At 45.7% G+C, this 19,493-nt stretch overlaps 1 protein-coding gene across 3 annotated transcripts in view; it reads right to left on the bottom strand.

Annotated features, from left to right (window-relative positions):
• The window catches only part of PHKB (phosphorylase kinase regulatory subunit beta), a 339,917-nt gene that overhangs the window by 133,113 nt on the left and 187,311 nt on the right, over positions 1 to 19,493 (bottom strand). For all 3 annotated transcript variants that reach the window (XM_077451660.1, XM_077451651.1, XM_077451669.1), the window contains 3 exons: positions 13,904 to 14,062; positions 2,216 to 2,247; positions 2,122 to 2,184 (listed from right to left, as the gene is read on the bottom strand). In XM_077451660.1, the coding sequence (XP_077307786.1) occupies positions 2,122 to 2,184; positions 2,216 to 2,247; positions 13,904 to 14,062 (254 nt within the window). The remainder of the gene's footprint in view (positions 1 to 2,121; positions 2,185 to 2,215; positions 2,248 to 13,903; positions 14,063 to 19,493) is intronic.

Genomic DNA, 19,493 nt, shown 5'->3' with positions numbered 1-19,493 from the left:
TGGCCCGGTGACAGGTACTCGGGTATTCCGATGGCCCGGTGACAGGTACTCGGGTATTCCGATGGCCCGGTGACAGGTACTCGGGTATTCCGATGGCCCGGTGACAGGTACTCGGGTATTCCGATGGCCCGGTGACAGGTACTCGGGTATTCCGATGGCCCGGTGACAGGTACTCGGGTATTCCGATGGCCCGGTGACAGGTACTCGGGTATTCCGATGGCCCGGTGACAGGTACTCGGGTATTCCGATGGCCCGGTGACAGGTACTCGGGTACTCTGATGGGCTACAGATAGGTACTCGGGCTGGTGACTGGTATTTGGGTACTCTGAAGGGCAGTGACAGGTACTTGGGTACTCAGATGGACTGTGACAGGTGCTCTGGTACTCAGATGGACTGTGACAGGTATGATTGGTGTGTGAGGAGAACCCGGTAACATCTTGTTACCACTCTATGTTTACATTTAATGATCGGCTGTGAAAGGATCACAGCCAATCATGTGGTAAACAGCCGCCAGCCAATGATCTACATATTACATATACACACCTTTTTGAAAGGCCCCAGAGTCTGCAACACCTAAGCAAGAGGCACCACTAACCAAACACTGCCATGAAGACCAAGGAACTCTCCAAACAAGTAAGGGACAAAGTTGTTGAGAAGTACAAGTCAGGGTTAGGTTTATAAAAAAATATCCAAATCTTTGATGATCCCTAGGAGCACCATCAAATCTATCATAACCAAATGGAAAGAACGTGGCACAAAAGCAAACCTGCCAAGAGACGGCCGCACACCAAAACTCACGGACCGGGCAAGGATGGCATTAATCAGAGAGGCAGCACAGAGACCTAAGGGAACCCTGGAGGAGCTGCAGAGTTCCACAGCAGAGACTGGAGTATCTGTACATAGGACGACAATAAGCCGTACACTCCATAGAGTTGGGCTTTATGTCAGAGTGCCCAGAAGAAATCCATTACTTTCAGCAAAAAACAAAATGGCGCATTTTGAGTTTGCGAAAAGGCATGTGGGAGACTCACAAAATGTATGGAGGAAGGTGATCTGGTCTGATGAGACTAAAGTTAAACTTTTTGGCCATCAAAGAAAACGCTATGTCTGGAGCAAACCCAACACATCACACAACCCAAAGAACACCATCACTCCTGTGAAACATGGTGGTGGCAGCATCGTGCTGTGGGGATGTTTTTCCGCAGTCGGGACTGTGAAACCGGTCAGAGTTGAGGGAAAGATGGATGGTGCTAAATACAGGGATATTCTTGAGCAAAACCTATAGCACTCTGTGTGGATTTGAGGCTAGGAAGGAGGTTCACCTTCCAGCAGGACAACGACCCCAAACACACTGCTAAAGCAACACTTGAGTGGTTTAAGGGGAAACATGTAAATTTGTTGGAATGACCTAGTCAAAGCCCAGACCTCAATCCAATAGAAAATCTGTGGTCAGGCGTAAATATTGCTGTTCACAAGCGCAAACCATCCAACTTGAAGGAGCTGGAGCAGTTTTGCAAGGAGAAATGGGCAAAAATCCCAGTGGTAAGATGTGGCAAGACTCAGAGACTTATTCAAAGCGACTTGGAGCTGTGATAGCTGCAAAAGGCGGCTATACAAAGTATTGACTTTAGGGGGGTGAATAGTTATGCACATTGACCTTTTCTGTTATTTTGTCCCGTTTGTTGTTTGATTCACAATAAAAAAAAAAAATCTTCAAAGTTGTGGGCGTGTTCTGTAAATTAAATTATGCAAATCCTCAAACAATCCATGGTAATTCCAGGTTGTGAGGCAACAAAACACGAAAAATGCCAAGGGGGGTGAATACTTTTGCAAAGCACTGTATTCTTTGTAAGCAACTACTTTCAAGGATGAAACATAGGAAGGGAAAAATTTGAACCAAAATATCTAATGAGCACCTTGAGAATTCATTGAGAATTGCTACCCCATCCATCCAGATATGATTGCGCTCGTTTATTAAAAACCGTGTCAGATATCGCACTAGATGTACCGTCATTATGCCACAATTTCAGTAACAGACACAACACATCTGAACTTGGTCATGAGTGGTGCCTCTTAGGGTGAGACGGAATTTACCTTACCACACGTTCATTAGGCAATTACCTGATTGGAGTATCGCATACTGATATTTCTTTGGTCCTGACGGGGAACATAGCGATGTAAGGGGGTCCTGACGGGGAACATAGCGATGTAAGGGATCAATGTCTTTTGGACTGATAAGTTCCTCCACTATAAAATAATAATAAAAAAAACAAAGTTAATAAATTATATAAAAATTTTAAATAATTTGCGTTAGTGCCACATATCATATTTAGATTTTGTAAAACATTTGGCTTATCATGAGGTTTGAATTGGATGAACCTACATGAAAATAAGGAAACCAGTTTAACCACTTGCTTACTGGGGACATAACAACCCCCCCCCCCCCCTCCTTCTGCCCAGACCAATTTTCAGCGTTGACGCATTTTGAATGTTGTATGACCACGCAATTGTCACTACCCAAATTAAATTTGTACTATTTTTTCCCACAAATAGGGCTTTCTTTTGGTGGTATTAGATCACCTCTTCGATTTTTATTTTTTATTTTAAAAAAAAATGTAAAAAGTTCGAATTTTTAAAAATACATTTTAAAATTTTTTTTTTTATATTTTGTTATAAAATTTTGCAAACAAGTAATTTTTTGATGTGCGCTGAGGCGGCACTGATGGGCACCGATAGGTGGCAGTGATGGGCACTGATTGGTGGCAATAATGGGCAGTGATCAGCACTGGTTGGTTACACTGATGGGCAGCACTGCTAGGTGTCACTGATTGGCACCACTTGTGGGCAATGGCAGGGGGTACCGGTGGCACAGAGGAGGCAGAATTGTCTCCTCTTCTTCGCGACCGATGTCCCTTGCACATAATCTGGCGATCGGCTTGTTTTTCTCCTCACGCTGTTACTGAGCTTTTTTTTTTAAATCATGTGATCAGCTGTCATTGGCTGACAGCTGATCACGTGTCAAGGGGCCGGGATCGGAAATTAGCACAGATCAGCGCTGTGGGCCCTTCAGAATTCAGATCCAGTCCATAGTGCTGCTGCACTCGCTCTCTCCCCTGGGGCATGCATCCGGGAATGTTTGTGACATCACGGTAAAGGGCCAATGACAGCGGCCCTTTACCACGTGATTGCTCCATTCAATGATGGAGCGATCAGTTGTCAACAAGCCGGCGCATGCTTCTCCCCGTACCGATCGGTACAGTGTGTGAGGAGCATGATTACCGTGATCCGTGATGTCACAAACATAGCCACCATCCGGCTATGGACCGGCCACTAAGTGGTTAAAAGCCGCAGCTGAGATGCTTCACTCAGCACCCGCAACAAAGTTCACATGAGATGTTGCGATTGGCAGACAGCAGGCCAAACACTACACATTTAAGTAAATGGGGAAGCACCACAGAGCACACCAAGCCTGCAGGATATAATAGAAATCTATAGCTCAGTGAAGCGAACCCACAGGAAAGCCACAGGTGCACTGCGCTGCAGATGCAGATTCAGTGTGCAAGCAGCCGAACAACCCTTTTTTATAAGTGCAAATATACCCATTGCAAAAGTGCAGGGTATGTGATTCTTAATACGAAGACCATTTCCTCTTCCAGCTTTTGCTGCCATTGCTCTCCAGGCTGCTAGAAAGGTCCCAGGAGAAGAGCAGCTGGTATGACTCTCAGGCCGATATCAGGTGCCGATATTCTGTTATTTTTTTTTACACTGCCCTTTTAAATTGAGTTTACTTTTAATCACTTTTATTGCTGTCACAAAAGATGTAAACATCCCTGGTGACAGTATGAGGCAGTGACAGGTAATCTTTTTTTTCGGAGGGATCGGGGATCTAGAAGGCCCCAAACTCCTCCCCTGCACTTGAAATACTTTCCATTTTTTTAAAACTGACGTCTTTAGGAAGCCAGTAATCCGGAAGTGATGGCATGACATCGCTTCCGGGTTATTAGGTCGGAGACCTGATCAAAGCCGATTCCGGCTTTGTTCGGGTCTCTGGCCAGCCGGCGGACGTGCCGGCAGGTCGCTCGTGCCTCCCGATGTGACGGGAGACCCGGGCAGAGCAGTGGACATTCCCTCCCGCTGCTTGTGATAACGGCTGAGTGGCTGCTTGTTATTACAAGAATGCTGACTGTCCGCTCTAAAGAACGTTACCAGGGTAATGCCTACAGCTGCAAGCATAATCCTGTACAATATCAGTATGTTTCTGACAGATGCTTTGAAAAATGTGAATATCACCCCCCCCACTCCGATATTCGGTTGACCCCTAGTGGGGGTGGATGAGCCATGGATGGGGATGAACTGGGGATGAAGAATGGGGATGGATGAGGCAGCAATTGGCACAGATCAGAGCTGTGGGCACCTTAGATTCAGCCCACAGTGCTGCTGCACTCAATCTTTCCCCTCTCCTCACACACTGTACCGATCAGTACAGAAAGGGCCATGCGCCGGCTTGTTGACAATTGATCGATTGATTGCGATCTGGGCTTGCCAACCCACCATCCCAGTGAATGGGCATGCTCTTCCCTGGTTTGAGGTCGAGGGCCACATCTGGCCTGCAGGCCACAGGTTGAGCACCCCTGTTCTAGAGCAGGGGTCTATAAACTTTTCAAGCAAAGGGCCAGTTTATTGTCCTTCAGACTTCGGGGGGCTGGATTCTGACCAGTGGCGGTAGAAAATGCCCCGGGCCAGGCATCAGCGAGAATAAACAGGGTTGGTGGTCAGTAGGAAGAGGGATAAGGCTCCATGATTGGTAGTAGTGGAAGAAATAGTGCCCCATTGTTGGTCTCATTGGGAGGAATAGTGCCCCATATCATTGGGGGGGAACAGTGCCCCATATCATTGGGAGGAACAGTGCCCCATATCATTGGGAGGAACAGTGCCCCATATCATTGGGAGGAACAGTGCCCCATATCATTGGGAGGAACAGTGCCCCATATCATTGGGAGGAACAGTGCCCCATATCAGGAACAGTGCCCAATATCATTGGGAGGAACAGTGCCCCATATCATTGGGAGGAACAGTGCTCCATATCATTGGGAGGAACAGTGCCCCATATCATTGGGAGGAACAGTGCCCCATATCATTGGGAGGAACAGTGCCCCATATCATTGGGAGGAACAGTGCCCCATATCATTGGGAGGAACAGTGCCCCATATCATTGGGAGGAACAGTGCTCCATATCATTGGGAGGAACAGTGCCCCATATCATTGGGAGGAATAGTGCCCCATATCATTGGGAGGAATAGTGCCCCAAGGGCCGGATGAAGGCAAGCAAAGGGCCACATCCGGCCCTCGGGCCACAGTTTGGAGACCCCTGCTCTAGAGGAACCCTGGTTGAGAAACCCAGTCATAGATGATTGTTAAACTGGTCATGCAGCCAACAAGTATCTAGTTGTGTATTCACAATCAAAACGACTACACCGGCCAATATTTCTTTCAACAGAATATTAGAAACTCAACACCGGTTTTGCTTCATCACTAACACCTCTACTCTACCCCTGTTCCTCATATGGCGTTCTTGTCCTCCAGCAGCAAAAGCTCTCTTCTAACACCCGTCACAGTGCAATGAAACCTCAGCACACATTGCAAGGACAATAAATCCTGAGGAGTCTGCAAGGCTTCAGAGAAAATATTCTAAAACAATACGCAACAAATGTGACTTCTCCCTTTTAGTTTAAATGAGTGCCAAGAAACACAATTACTGCAGTCTTTCATTTGTGAAATCAAAAGGATGAGTCACAGGGCTATAAAATAGGGAATCCGACATATAGCTGTGTTCTTGCAGAAGGAGCATGCTGTGCAGAAACACACAAGCTGGGCATTTAAAGCCAATCTTATAGAGAGAACTAATGGGCTGTGCCATGCTTCAGGTTGCCCCCCTGGAGCACAGAGCTTGCATGATACGCCTTACAAAAAACAAAACAAAAAAAAAATGAAAGACGTTTCCGTAGTGCACAAAAGGTTTAAGTCTTTCTTTCGTACAATATCTAAAAAAACAAAAAAACATAAATGAGGCACAAGACGCTGATGCCTGCGGGCTTAAAGAAAATCTGTCACAAATACGGGTAATTCAATTTAAGAGGAAGAACCCCACCCGTGGCTGCTGCCTCCTCAGGGCAAGTAAAAAGGATTTTCCCATGGAATGAAGCTGTGATTGCACTGCATGGGTCAACCCCCTAGGGTTTTGGAGAACGGAGATATCTTCCCACATATTCCGATTCTTCCCACACAAGGTGTAGAGGTGGGCTGGTCCCGACATCATCAAGCCCATAGACCTGCTCTGGATGTGAGGACGTCAGGTACAGTCTACCACTGGATCGTGGGGGGGGGGGGGGGGGGGGAGACACACCATTTGCCGGTGGAACGGAGAATTGGGCAAGTACACCTTTCTCCTCTCCCCTGGACAAAACGAGCAGTTCACCCGTGCAGAGAAGACACAACCCTACTGCATGGGAAAACTTTTGCCCAGAGTTGGGCTTTAACCACTTCAATACCAGGCACTTTCACCCCCTTCCTGCCCAGGCCAATTTTCAGCTTTGAGCGCAGTCCCAGTTTAAATGACAATTGAGCAGTCATGCAACACTGTACCCATATGAAATGTTTTATAATTTTTTTGGGGAGACAGATGGATGTTTCTTTAGGTGGCATTTAAACACCGCGAGGGTTTTTTATTTTTTGCTAAGAAAAAAAAAAAAAAAGACTGGAAAGTTTTTCTTAGTTTCGGTTGCAAAACGTTGCAAATAAGTAATTTGTCTTTTTTACTGATGTGTGCTGATGAAACTGCACTGATGGACACTGCGCTGGTGTGCACTGAAGGGCTCTGATGAAGCTGCACTGATCAGTGCCCTGAATATCAACGTAAACAATGTACTGACAGCCTTGCCGGTTATTGGCTCGCCTTTCCTCACACCAACAGAGCGTATAAGGAAAGGACTACCGGTAATCGGCAAGTCTGCTTACATGTGATTGGACACAGCTGATCACATAATTAAAGGGCTGCTGTGGTTGGCTATTTACCACAATCTGTGATCGCTGCGAGTACACAAAAGGTCACAGAGCGTGCTCGATGGGCGCCGCAGAGGGGCGGGGTTCTGGGAGGATGTCCAACACGGAAAGCCTTGCCGGTTATCAACTCTACTTTCCTCACACCAACAGAGCGTATGAGGAAATAACTGCCGGTAACCGGAAAATCTGTTTACATGTGATCAGCTGTGATTGGACACCACTGATCACATGATTAAAGGGCCGCTGTGGTTGGCTATTTACCCCAATCTGTGATCGCTTTGAGATATACACCCCCGCTCAAAGGCAGGTCCTGGGAACTCCAAGATAATTGCTCCAGGTGAAGGGATCCGGGTGCGAGCCACAGAATGCAGATAATGTGGATAATGACAGAACTCTGGATGGCCGCACTCCAATGCTAAAACGATGCTTTATTTAAATAATATTTCGGACACAGCAAATGACATCACAGCGAAAGATGCTAACCACTGATGCGTTTCGCACTAAGGCTAGTGCTTACTCATAGCTATGATGTAATTTGCTGTGCCCTAAATATTATTTTTATAAAGCATAGTTTTAGCATTGGAGTGCGGCCGTCCAGAGTTCTGTCATTATCCACATTATGATTGCTGAGAGTACATAGAAGTCATAGAACTGCCGGTAACCGGCAAGTCTGTTTACATGTGATCAGCTGTGATTGGACACAGCTGATCACATGATTAAAGGGCTGCCTGTGGTTGGCCATTTACCCCAATCTGTGATCGCAGTGAGTACACAGAGGTCACAGAGTGTAGCCGCAGGGGGCGGGGTTCTGGGAGGATGTCCATTAACACCCTCCCAGAACTGGAGGACCGCTCTGTAGCCGTCTTTTGGCTATATAGTGGTCGGCAAGCGGTTAAGTGTCCAGAGTTCACCTCTAAAGCTACAGATATAATCACCTTATACCTAATATATTGGCTTACAAACAGCCAGACCTTTTATCAAATTGTACAGGATAACATTCTGTCCTGCTACGCCGAGAGACTCCGAGACATATTTCATATTTTACCACCGAGATGGCTGATTTAGGGCTGGCACATAAATCTAAGCAGTTTTACAGAGGAGCAGAGCGGAGACTTGCGTTGTGTAGAAAACGTTGGAAGTCTTTAGCAAACAACTCCCTCGGTGAAGGGTCTGAGACGGACGCGCTTTGAAAGACGTTTAAGTTGACAGGGTGAATGAACAAGACACATTATTGAGGGCTGCAGCTGGATTAGAGTCGCTTCTGTAGTCACTGTGATACCCAGGACAAGCGTCTGTGGAGTACGTCACCCCAGCATGGGTCATTGGCTAAAACACACTCCAGATAGCAGTAATTTATCAGTCGGCGGTCAGCCGGCGCTAAGAGGGGTGGACTGTTACAATAGCCGAGTGTCTGCTGGTCATGGTATTGCTCTGCTTGCTATTATGTATTTTGTTTTATATTCAGTTAAAGCTAAAAAGATGCTTACATTTTATTTTAATTTATATGTCGTCACATTTCTCATAATATTTATAGCAGATCTAAAACCTAACTTAATGATGTTAAGGTTGCTAAATCACCGTGCATCAAACTGCATCTTTTTATTTTATAAAAAATACTTGTTTTAACCTTTTATTATTTTGTTGCATCGCAGTGCTGCAAATCTCCTGCAGTCTTTTTTGATACTTCCTGTCTACATGCACTCGCTTTAGTGTTGGCTGCATATCATTGCTCAGGATAGACATCCTATACCACATGGCCCTGCGAGAGTTTCCAAGGGTCCACGCAGGAAGACATTTTTGTGGGGAATTTATAAAAACTGGGAGCAGACAGAGGTTGGAGCAGCTGTGCATGACAACCAATTCAGCCTGCTGAAAATGAAAGTCACAATCTGATTGGTTGCCATGCACAGCTACTCCAGATTTTATCTGCCCTAGTTTTCGATAAATTCCCTTGATCATGTGGCCCGTGTGCTGAAATCCGGGCCGCCAGGCCATTTCACGTGGCCCTCGCACCTCTCCTGTAGCTGCGGAACCTGCCTCGGCTCTGCCTCCACCTGGTCTCGGCAGTCAGCAACAGAGCGGGAGACAGAGCTCCTTCGCCAGTTCTTGCACTTCTACCCCCCCCGTCTCAGCAGTTGGCAGCAGGGAGGATAGAGCTCCTCTGACAGATCCTGCACTTCTCTGTACAGCCACGGAGAGGCTTGTCTGACACCCCAACCCACTCGCACTCTAATCAGTTGGCAGCAGAGAGGGGGATAGAGCTCCTACAGTTCCTACAGATGCTGCGCCTCTCTGTGCAGCCGCAGCACCCTCTCATCTCCACCTCCCCTGGTCTCAGCATTCAGCAGACTCCAACAGCTGACTCCAGCCCTCCTCCAGACCCTGCACTTTCTGCTTCCTTGCTTCAACCCCAGGTTCTTCCCAGCAGCAGCACAAGGTAACGGAGGTGCACTGTGATGTAAGGGAAGATGGGGGTGCTCCTGACATTGGCTTATATTATGAAAATAATACAATTCTATGCCAGTTGAAAAGTAGAGTCACACACCGCTGGTATAATCCACATGGAAGTTAACTGGAGAATTGTATGACAGAACGGCATGTTCTGACTGAGCAATCTCCAGTAAAAAAAAAATTTTGTGGCCAATATCAGTAGTGTGCAACCCCTCCTGTTAAGATTTGCATCATCATCTACAATAGTCTGAGTGGGCTCCGTGCCGGTCTGCACCCGCCCTCCACAGCTTAAAACGTAAATTGTTACTAAAACCAGTAATAATCAAATGCAGAGGCAATTATTTAATATGATAAAGAGTAGTCTTAGAGATATAACCGGCCCTCTTGGGGCAACCATAATGCTGATGGGGCCCCGCAATGAAATGAGAGTTTGACACCCCCTGCCCTAGTTGTGTAGTAACTTCCCATGCAACGTTTGCTGCCAAAGAAGCATAAAGTCTCTAACAAAGGCAGGTGTGATAGTGTGACAACACAGGAGCAAAAATGTAAAACAAAAAGAATAGGAGGGCTTGGACTTTTTAGGCACAAATTATACAAAATACGAATAAAAAGTTTTTTTCATTTATTAAACAAAGAAAATTGTTAAAAACAGCAACTGGCAACACGTTATACACATAATACAGATAATTATCTGTATAATGTGTTGCAAGTTGTTATATAGCCTATCATTGTTCAATTTAATAGTGAATAAACCACTAAATTTGTTGTTATCACCACTAGGTGATTCACTATTTAAGAACTGCACAGTTTACCTCTGTATAGGCTTTGTATAGTGATACTATATACAGTACAGACCAAAAGTTTGGACACACCTTCTCATTTAAAGAGTTTTCATGACTATGAAAATTGTAGATTCACACTGAAGGCATCAAAACTATCAATTAACACATGTCCAATTATATACTGAACAAAAAAGTGTGAAACAACTGAAAATATGTCTTATATTCTAGGTTCTTCAAAGTAGCCACCTTTTGCTTTGATTACTGCTCTGCACACTCTTGGCATTCTGTTGATGAGATTCAAGAGGTAGTCACCTGAAATGGTTTTCCAACAGTCTTGAAGGAGTTCCCAGAGATGCTTAGCACTCGTTGGCCCTTTTGCCTTCACTCTGCTGTCCAGCACACCCCAAACCATCTCGATTGGGTTCAGGTCTGGTGACTGTGGAGGCCAGGTCCTCTGGCGCAGCACCCCATCACTCTCCTTCTTGGTCAAATAGCCCTTACACAGCCTGGGAGGTGTGTTTGGGCTCATTGTCCTATTTGAAAAATAAATGATGGTCCAACTAAACGCAAACCGGATGGAATAGCATGCCGCTGCAAGATGCTGTGGTAGCCATGCTGGTTCAGTATGCCTTCAATTTTGAATAAATCCCCAACAGTGTCACCAGCAAAGCACCCCAACACCATCACACCTCCTCCTCCATGCTTCACGGTGGGAACCAGGCATGTAGAGTCCATCCGTTCACCTCTTCTGCGTCGCACAAAGATACGGTGGTTGGAACCAAAGATCTCAAACTTGTACTCATCAAACCAAAGCACAGATTTCCACTGGTCTAATGTCCATTCCTTGTGTTCTTTAGCCCAAACAAGTCTCTTCTGCTTGTTGCCTGTCCTCAGCAGTGGTTTCCTAGCAGCTATTTTACTATGAAGGCCTGATTCACACAGTCTCCTCTTAACAGTTGTTCTAGAGATGTGTCTGCTGCTAGAACTCTGTGTGGCATTGACCTGTTCTCTAATCTGAGCCGCTGTTAACCTGCGATTTCTGAGGCTGGTGACTCGGATGAACTTATCGTCCTCAGCAGAGGTGACTCTTGGTCTTCCTATCCTGGGGCGGTCGTCATGTGAGCCAGTTTCTTTTTAGTGCTTGATGGTTTTTGCCACTGCATTTGGGGGCACTTTCAAAGTTTTCCCAATTGTTCGGACTGACTGACCTTCATTTCTTAAAGTAATGATGGCCACTCGTTTTTCTTTACTTAGCTGCTTTTTTCTTGCCATAATACAAAGTCAAACAGTCTATTCAGTAGGACTATGAGCTGTGTGCTGTATCCACCTCCTGCACAACACAACTGATGGTCCCAACCCCATTTATAAGGCTTGAAATCCCACTTATTAAACCTGACAGGGCACACCTGTGAAGTGAAAACCATTTCAGGTGACGGCCTCTTGAAGCTCATCAACAGAATGCCAAGAGTGTGCGGAGCAGTAATCAAAGCAAAGGGTGGCTACTTTGAAGAACTTAGAATATAAGACAAATTTTCAGTTGTTTCACACTTTTTTGTTCAGTATATAATTGGAAATGTGTTAATTCATAGTTTTCATGCCTTCAGTGTGAATCTACAATTTTCATAGTCATGAAAATAAAGAAAACTCTTTGAATGAGAAGGTGTGTCCAAACTTTTGGTCTGTACTGTATACTTTCTAGATTTTGCGATACGGTCTTGCTTCATTGTTTTTAACAATTTTCTATGTATAATAAATGAAAAAACTGTATCAGTATTTTGTATCATTTGTGCCTAAAAAGAAAGAATTCATATTGCACGGCCACCAGGTATTAGTTTAGCTCTAGAAGTGATTGGATTTACATATCCTTTAACCCTAGTGGTCATCAAACCTGTCCTCGGGGCCCACTAACAGGCCAGGTTTTATGTATTACCTTGGGGGAGATGCAGACTAGAATACGGCAATCACTGGGCAGCAAATGATATCACCTGTCATGTATTTCAGTTATCTTGCAAATCTGGCCTGTTAGTGGGCCCTGAGGACAGGGTTGATGACCACTGCTTTAGGCTGGGTTCACACCGCAAATCCGCTGCGTTTTCCCGCATCGCATGCCTCCCGCCGGCAGTTCACACTGCCCTATGTGGACTGCTGGGAGTGTCAGTGAAATGTTAATGACACCCCCAGATCAGTTTGCATATCGCAGTGCGATCTGCAAACTCGGACAGGAATCGGATCGCATGGTGTGAACACCCATGCGATCCGATTCTGCTGCGGACCAAAAAAAGGGTCCCGTGCGAGTTTGCGGCGGGTGCGATGCGAATTCAGCCATACTATCTGTATAGCTGAACTCGCATCGCACAGAGATCGCATGTGATTTGCACTGCAGTGCGAATCACATCCGGGTTCTCGCTGCCGCAGCGGTGTGAACCCAGCCTTAACCAGTTCCCGACCGGTGCACGCCAATGTATGTTGGCAGAATGGCATGACTGCACAAATGGGCGTACCTGTACGTCCCTTTGAATTTGCCTCCCTGCCACTGCGTGCGCACCGGCCGGGAGCTCTGTGTAGGATTGCGGGTCCCGGGGACTCGACATCCGTGGGAATACCTGCGATCGTATCACGGAGAGGAAGAACAGGAAGATGCTAAAGTAAACAAGCATTTCCCTGTTCTGCCTAGTTACAGTGGCACCGATCATAGCTCCCTGTGATCGGGAGCTATGATCAGTGATGTATCACGCATAGCCCCTCTCCCCTACAGTTAGAACACATCCCTAGGACCCACTTAACCCCTACAGCGCCACCTAGTTTTAACCCCTTCACTGGCAGTCACATTTACACAGTAATCAATGCATGTTTAATTGCACTGATCGCTGTATAAATGTGAACAGTCCCAAAATCGCACCAAAAGTGTTCAATCTGTCCGCATTAATGTCGTAGTCCCGATAAAAAAAAAAAAAAAAAATCGCTGATCGCCGCCATTACTAGTAAAAAAAAAAAAATAATAAAAATGCCATAAAACTATCCCTTATTTTGTAGACGCTATTTGCGCAAACCAATCAATAAACACGTATTGCAATTTTTTTTTACCAAAATATGTAGAAGAATACGTATCGGCCTAAACTGAGGAAAAAAAATGTATTTATATATTTTTTGGGGATATTATAGCAAAAAGTTAAAAAAATAGTTTTTTTCAAAATTGACGCTCTTTTTTTGTTTATAGCTCAAAAAATAAAAACCGCAGAGGCGATCAAATACCACAAAAAGAAAGCTCTATTTGTGGGAAAAAAAAGGACGTCAATTTTGTTTGGGAATCACGTTGCACGATCGCGCAATTGTCAGTTAAAATGGCGCAGTGCCGAATCGCAATGTGCCCTGGTCTTTGGCCAGCCAAATGGTCTGGGGCTGAAGTGTTTAAAGATGAATTTCAGGCATAGGCCAAAGCTCAGTCTGAAGCTTTTCCCTGGCTCTTTGCAAGTTACTTATTTTTTATTTCCAAATAAAATATAAGTAAAGCGTAAATCTAGTCAAAGTTTTTATTGAGTTTTGTATTCATAAAAATATCAATATACGAATGATGTTGAAAAAAAAAGAAAAATGTGCATTCCGTGACTTACCCAGCAACTTAGCGATGATGTACAGAGCTTGTCCCCACAGGAAGAGCTTGCCATCCCGGCCACAGTTACTCGGGAATCTTTTCTGGCTGTTCGGGTTAAGCTTCTCAGGCTCCACAAAATCTGCTGGAACATGATAATATTCTGGGACAATAGGACACCCTACAAGAAATAAAATAGAAACATATAAATACTCAGAACACATTAAAATATGCTTGTCTGTCACAAAAGAGGAAAAAAAAAAAAAAGCGTTTAAAGAATACCAACATATCATTAAGTATTCAATCCTGTCATTCCCAAGGAACTGGATATTGCCTCTGCCCCCAGTATGGTTGTTTTTATTATATATGTGTTTTTTCCAGGACCTGAAGCACCTGCTGGTGGCGCTGTAGTTCCCTGGATGGAAAGTTGTAGATCAAGCGTCCCCTGGCAGGTGTCTCCCGGCAGCTATCAGGTCTTAGTAATCAGTCTCCACCTGATGCTGGCTGCTGGGAGGGTACTTAAGTCCCTCTTCTGCTGATTCACTTTCAGTCAGTGTTTTGATTTGCTTGCTTTGCTAAGTCTGATGCTGTTGCCATTTATCTTGCTCCTGATATTGCTCTAGCCTTGTATCCTATGCTGCCTTATATCTGCTCCGCTTGTTCCTGAGCTCAGTCCTGAACCCCTTTTCCTTGTATCTCTGGTATTCCCTGTTACCAGTGTTATTCATCTGGTTTATACTGTATATTGTACATATTGTATATAGTTTGTTAGGCTTCCTAGTGTCTATTAGGTATTTTGGTTATATTGTTGTAGATGACTTGTATCTTCCTGCTTGCTTGTTTCCTCTTTGGTATGTGGACATCTTTTGTTTTATTGTTAATAAATTGACTTATTATATATACAGTATTCTGGTTTCTTCTAAGTGTAGCCACATAGATTTGATCATCTCTACTGCATGTTCCAGACAGAATTGTTGGTACACTAGAGTGACCCTATCATCAGACATACTTTTTTCTTACATTTATTATGTGTTCTTTGCTATGTGATCTTTAAAACAAATAAGCTGGCCATACATGCGAAGATCCCCCCATCCTCCCTAAACAGCGTCGGTGGCTGAAGCTGCAGTGCTGCCTATTATAGTCTGACAGCCAGCACCCACGGCTGTCAAAATACCCAAACAGGGCCTGCATCTGACTGGATACAGGTGCTCTTTGCCTGAATTTTTTTTTGCCCAGGTCCTTTAAAAAAAAGTCAACTGAAAATTCTACTTTTTTCTTTCTCTCTCTCTCTCTTTCGTCTTTCTTTCTTCTCCTGTCAGATTTCACTTGTTTGCATAGTGGATAAGGTTCACTAAAGAGTCCATCCAGTTCCTGACGATTGTTTGTCGATTTACCATATCCTGGTATAAGCGTTTTTTTTTGTTTTTTTTTTTAATTGATGTAGTTATAGTTGCATAGTCGGATCTATTACTACCTGGATCCTATATGGGCCTGCAATATTTAATATAATTGCATTTTTTTTTATTTTTTTTCCTTCAAGAAAATTCTACTTTTAGAGCTCAGGTAAGGCCAGAAAAATTGGCACCCTCACAAACCATTTAAATAGAGATAAAATTATATATACATACATATATATAAAAAAAAAAATATATATATATATATATTATATATATATATATATATATATATATATATATATATATATAAATAAAATGTTTGGGGGTTCTAATTTTCTAGCAAAAACATTTTTTTTTACTTGTAAACAAATGTCAGGCCAAAAGGCCTGGTCTTCAAATGGTTAAGTTTTGACAATAAAACCCGGAAGTTGATTGGTCAAATATGCACAGCTGCACGAGATTCTGTGCTCCAGTTTTAGTAAATATCCCCCCACAGTGTACTAAAAGCTAGATATTGAACAGACTTCAACATTTCCAAGACAAAAAGAAAGAAATTAACGTGAGTTGACTTGAACAGTGTAAAGGAAGAGCGGCTTGGCTGCAGCCAATGTTTGCCGTTCTCCCCAGAAGGCAGCGCACAGAACATTACATATACATTAAAAATTGAAACAAACAATGACAAGTGCAGACAGATTGAATCGTGCAATGTATTATCAAGTGTCAGCAGCGAAATATTCATCAAAAGACGGGAACAATGGAGCACAATACTGCGGGAGTGAGATTCCAGCCACACAGCACATGAATAACACATGGCATAATGGAAACATTGCAGCCGGACAGAGGGAAGCCAGAGCATGCTGACATCTTTCACTGAGCAATAATAATACATGGGGGACGGGATGTCAAACAAACCGCTATCAGTGTGGGAGAAGCACGGAGTGCATAGGGGACTTGCCAGAACCTTTATGGGCAGATCTACAGATTGAGATGGGGGGGGGGGGGGGGGGTAGCTACACTTAATGTGGACGTGAAGATAAAAAGAATAAGACTTGCTATTTTATAGAGAAAAATGTAGCAACGCTCCCCAACCTTTTTGGCACCGGGGACTTGCTGCATGGTAGAAAAATATTGTAAGCGCCCGGCGCCTGGGGGGTGGGGGGCTTTGGGGAACGGCGTCTGTGGGTGTCGGCGCGGGTTTTCGCTGGTAATTTCTTGGGTCAATGGCTGGTGTTGGAGCTTCAATCATCACAGTGCCATGATTGATATGGTGTCAGGATGATCAGTAAAATAGTTCAACCCACCATAATTCAGGATCAGTGAGAGCCCTCAACATGTCACTTGCCACAGTCCCCTGCCACCAGATGCAGCTCGTCACCTGCCACCAGGTGCAGCTTGTCACGTCACCTGCCACCAGATTCCGCTTTTCACTTGCCACCAGATTCAGCTTGTCACTTGCCACCAGATTCAGCTTGTCACTTGCCACCAGATTCAGCTTGTCACTTGCCACCAGATTCAGCTTGTCACTTGCCACCAGATGCAGCTTGTCACTTGCCATGCCACCTGCGACCAGATGCATTTTGTCACTTGTCACCAGATGCAGCTTGACACTTGCCATGTCACTTGTCACCAGATGCAGCTTGACACTTGCCATGTCACCTGCCACCAGATGCAGCTCATCATTTTCCACCAGATGCAGCTCGTCACTTGCCACGTCACCTTCCACCAGATACAGCTTGTCATTTGCCACGTCACCTGCCACCAGATGCAGCTTGTCACTCGCCACCAGATGCAGCTTGTCACTCGCCACCAGATGCAGCTTGTCACTCGCCACCAGATGCAGCTTGTCACTCGCCACCAGATGCAGCTTGTCACTCGCCACGTCACCTGCCACCAGATGCAGCTTGTCACTTGCCACCAGATGCAGCTTGTCACTTGCCACCAGATGCAGCTTGTCACCAGATGCAGCTTGTCACCAGATGCAGCTTGTCACTTGCCACCAGATGCAGCTTGTCACCAGATGCAGCTTGTCGCTTGTCACCAGATGCAGCTTGACACTTGCCACGTCACCTTCCACCAGATACAGCTTGTCATTTGCCACGTCACCTGCCACCAGATGCAGCTTGTCACTTGCCACGTCACCTGCCACCAGATGCAGCTTGTCACTTGCCACCAGATGCAGCTTGTCACTTGCCACTAGATGCAGCTTGTCACTTGCCACCAGATGCAGCTTGTCACTTGCCACCAGATGCAGCTTGTCACTTGCCACCAGATGCAGCTTGTCACTTGCCACGTCACCTGCCACCAGATTCAGCACATCACCTGCCACCAGATGCAGCTTGTCACTTGCCACGTCACCTGCCACCCGATGCTGCTTGTCACTTGCCACATCACCTGCCACCAGATTCAGCATGTCACTTGTCACGTCACCTGCCACCAGATGCAGGTTGTCACTTGCCACCAGATGCAGGTTGTCACTTGCCACCAGATGCAGCTCGTCACCAGATGCAGCTTGTCACTTGCCACGTCACCTGCCACCAGATGAAGCTTGTCACTTGCCACGTCACCTGCCACCAGATGCTGCTTGTCACATCACCTGCCACCAGATTCAGCATGTCACTTGCCACGTCACCTGCCACCAGATGCAGCTTGTCATTTGCCACGTCACCTGCCACCAGATTCAGCACATCACCTGCTACCAGATGCAGCTTGTCACTTGCCACGTCACCCTGCCACCAGATTCAGCATGTCACTTGCCAAGTCACCCTGCCACCAGATTCAGCATGTCACTTGCCACGTCACCCTGCCACCAGATTCAGCATGTCACTTGCCACGTCACCCTGCCACCAGATGCAGCACATGTGCATTGGCTGGGTCTCAGAGCGAGGGCAGGCAATAAGAGATGATGCAACATGTAGACAATGAAATATCCCACAAAATACATCAAGCCGCCCTGTGGTTTCAGAGTTACTTGTATCTCATACATGATGATATAGAATTGTGTCTTTTTATGTATATATTCTATTTAAGCTTGCATACACGCACGCACTGCAGGAACACTGCAAGCATTACACAGGGTTCTTTCTCTTGCACCACCTATATGGATGTTGTGTGTGCGTGTTTCTGATCACACACTGTGAAAAAGAGGGCGTTTGAGCTGTTAATTTAAATGTTTTGCATTCTAAGCACTTTTTCTGTGGCATTCTCCATCAGGGTTTTTTTTTTTCTTTGTTAGGGGTAAATAAATAGGAAAAGCAGCATAGAAAGCTCTGATTATAAATGGAAGATTACTCATGTGAGAGGCTTGAAACTGCTTAGAGCGCACCACCTTCCATTGTGCGCCTCGGAGGGGGGAGAAAATAAGTCGGGCGCTCCTTGACGACTTTCTCAGAACACGCTCTCCAGCTCTATTATGAGAGCGTTCCGCACTTGGCCTCGGGGGTGCTCAACAGGCTGTACAATGTTTGTGTGTCTGTAGACGTGAGGGACACAGCTTCTGCAGTCTCTCTTCTCCATTATTTTACACAGACATGGGTGGGGGGGGAGATGGGACGACAACATCGTAAGTTCAGTTGTCGTGTCGCGCTTTGAACTTGTGAAAAAAGGTCCAGATCTCAGCTACACCTATTACACTGGGCATGTTGTGCCCTAAAGAGGTTCTTAAAGATGAGTCCTGCCCCCCCCCCCCCCCCCGCAGCAAAAAATTCAGCAGCTACACATACTGCAGCTGCTGACTTTTAATATTAGGAGGCTTACCTGTCCTGGAATCCGGCGATGTCGGCACCCCAGTCGGAGTTTCCAATCAGCTCTCGGGTGCTGCCACTGCCATTCGTAGCAAGACCCCTTTTACACTGGGGCGCTTTGCAGGTGCTACAGCGCTAAAAATAGTGCCTGCAAAGTGCCCTGAAAGAGCCGCTGCTGTGTCCCCAGTGTGAAAGCCCCGAAGGCTTTCACATTGGAGCAGTGCGCTGGCAGGACGCTTAAAAAAGTCCTGCTAGTCGCATTTTTGGGGCATTGAAATCAATGGGGCAGCGCTGCTATAATGCCGGCATATCGCTTCTGCGGCAGCGCTTTAACCTTTCTCGCCGCTAGTGGGGGGGGGGGGTAAAAAGTGGCCGCTAGCGGCCGAATAGAGCAGAGAAATTGACGGTAAAGCGCCGCTAAAAAGCACCCACCGCCCCAGTGTGAAAAGGGCCTTAGGGAACCCGGCTGGTTCCC

Source organism: Lithobates pipiens, unplaced genomic scaffold (genome assembly GCF_037356315.1).
Source record: "Lithobates pipiens isolate NorthernLeopardFrog02 unplaced genomic scaffold, aLitPip1_a1.2 Scaffold_10, whole genome shotgun sequence".
Lineage (NCBI taxonomy): Eukaryota > Metazoa > Chordata > Amphibia > Anura > Ranidae > Lithobates > Lithobates pipiens.
The sequence above is the reverse complement of the archived record's forward strand: the minus strand, read 5'-3'. Positions and strand labels throughout refer to the sequence as shown.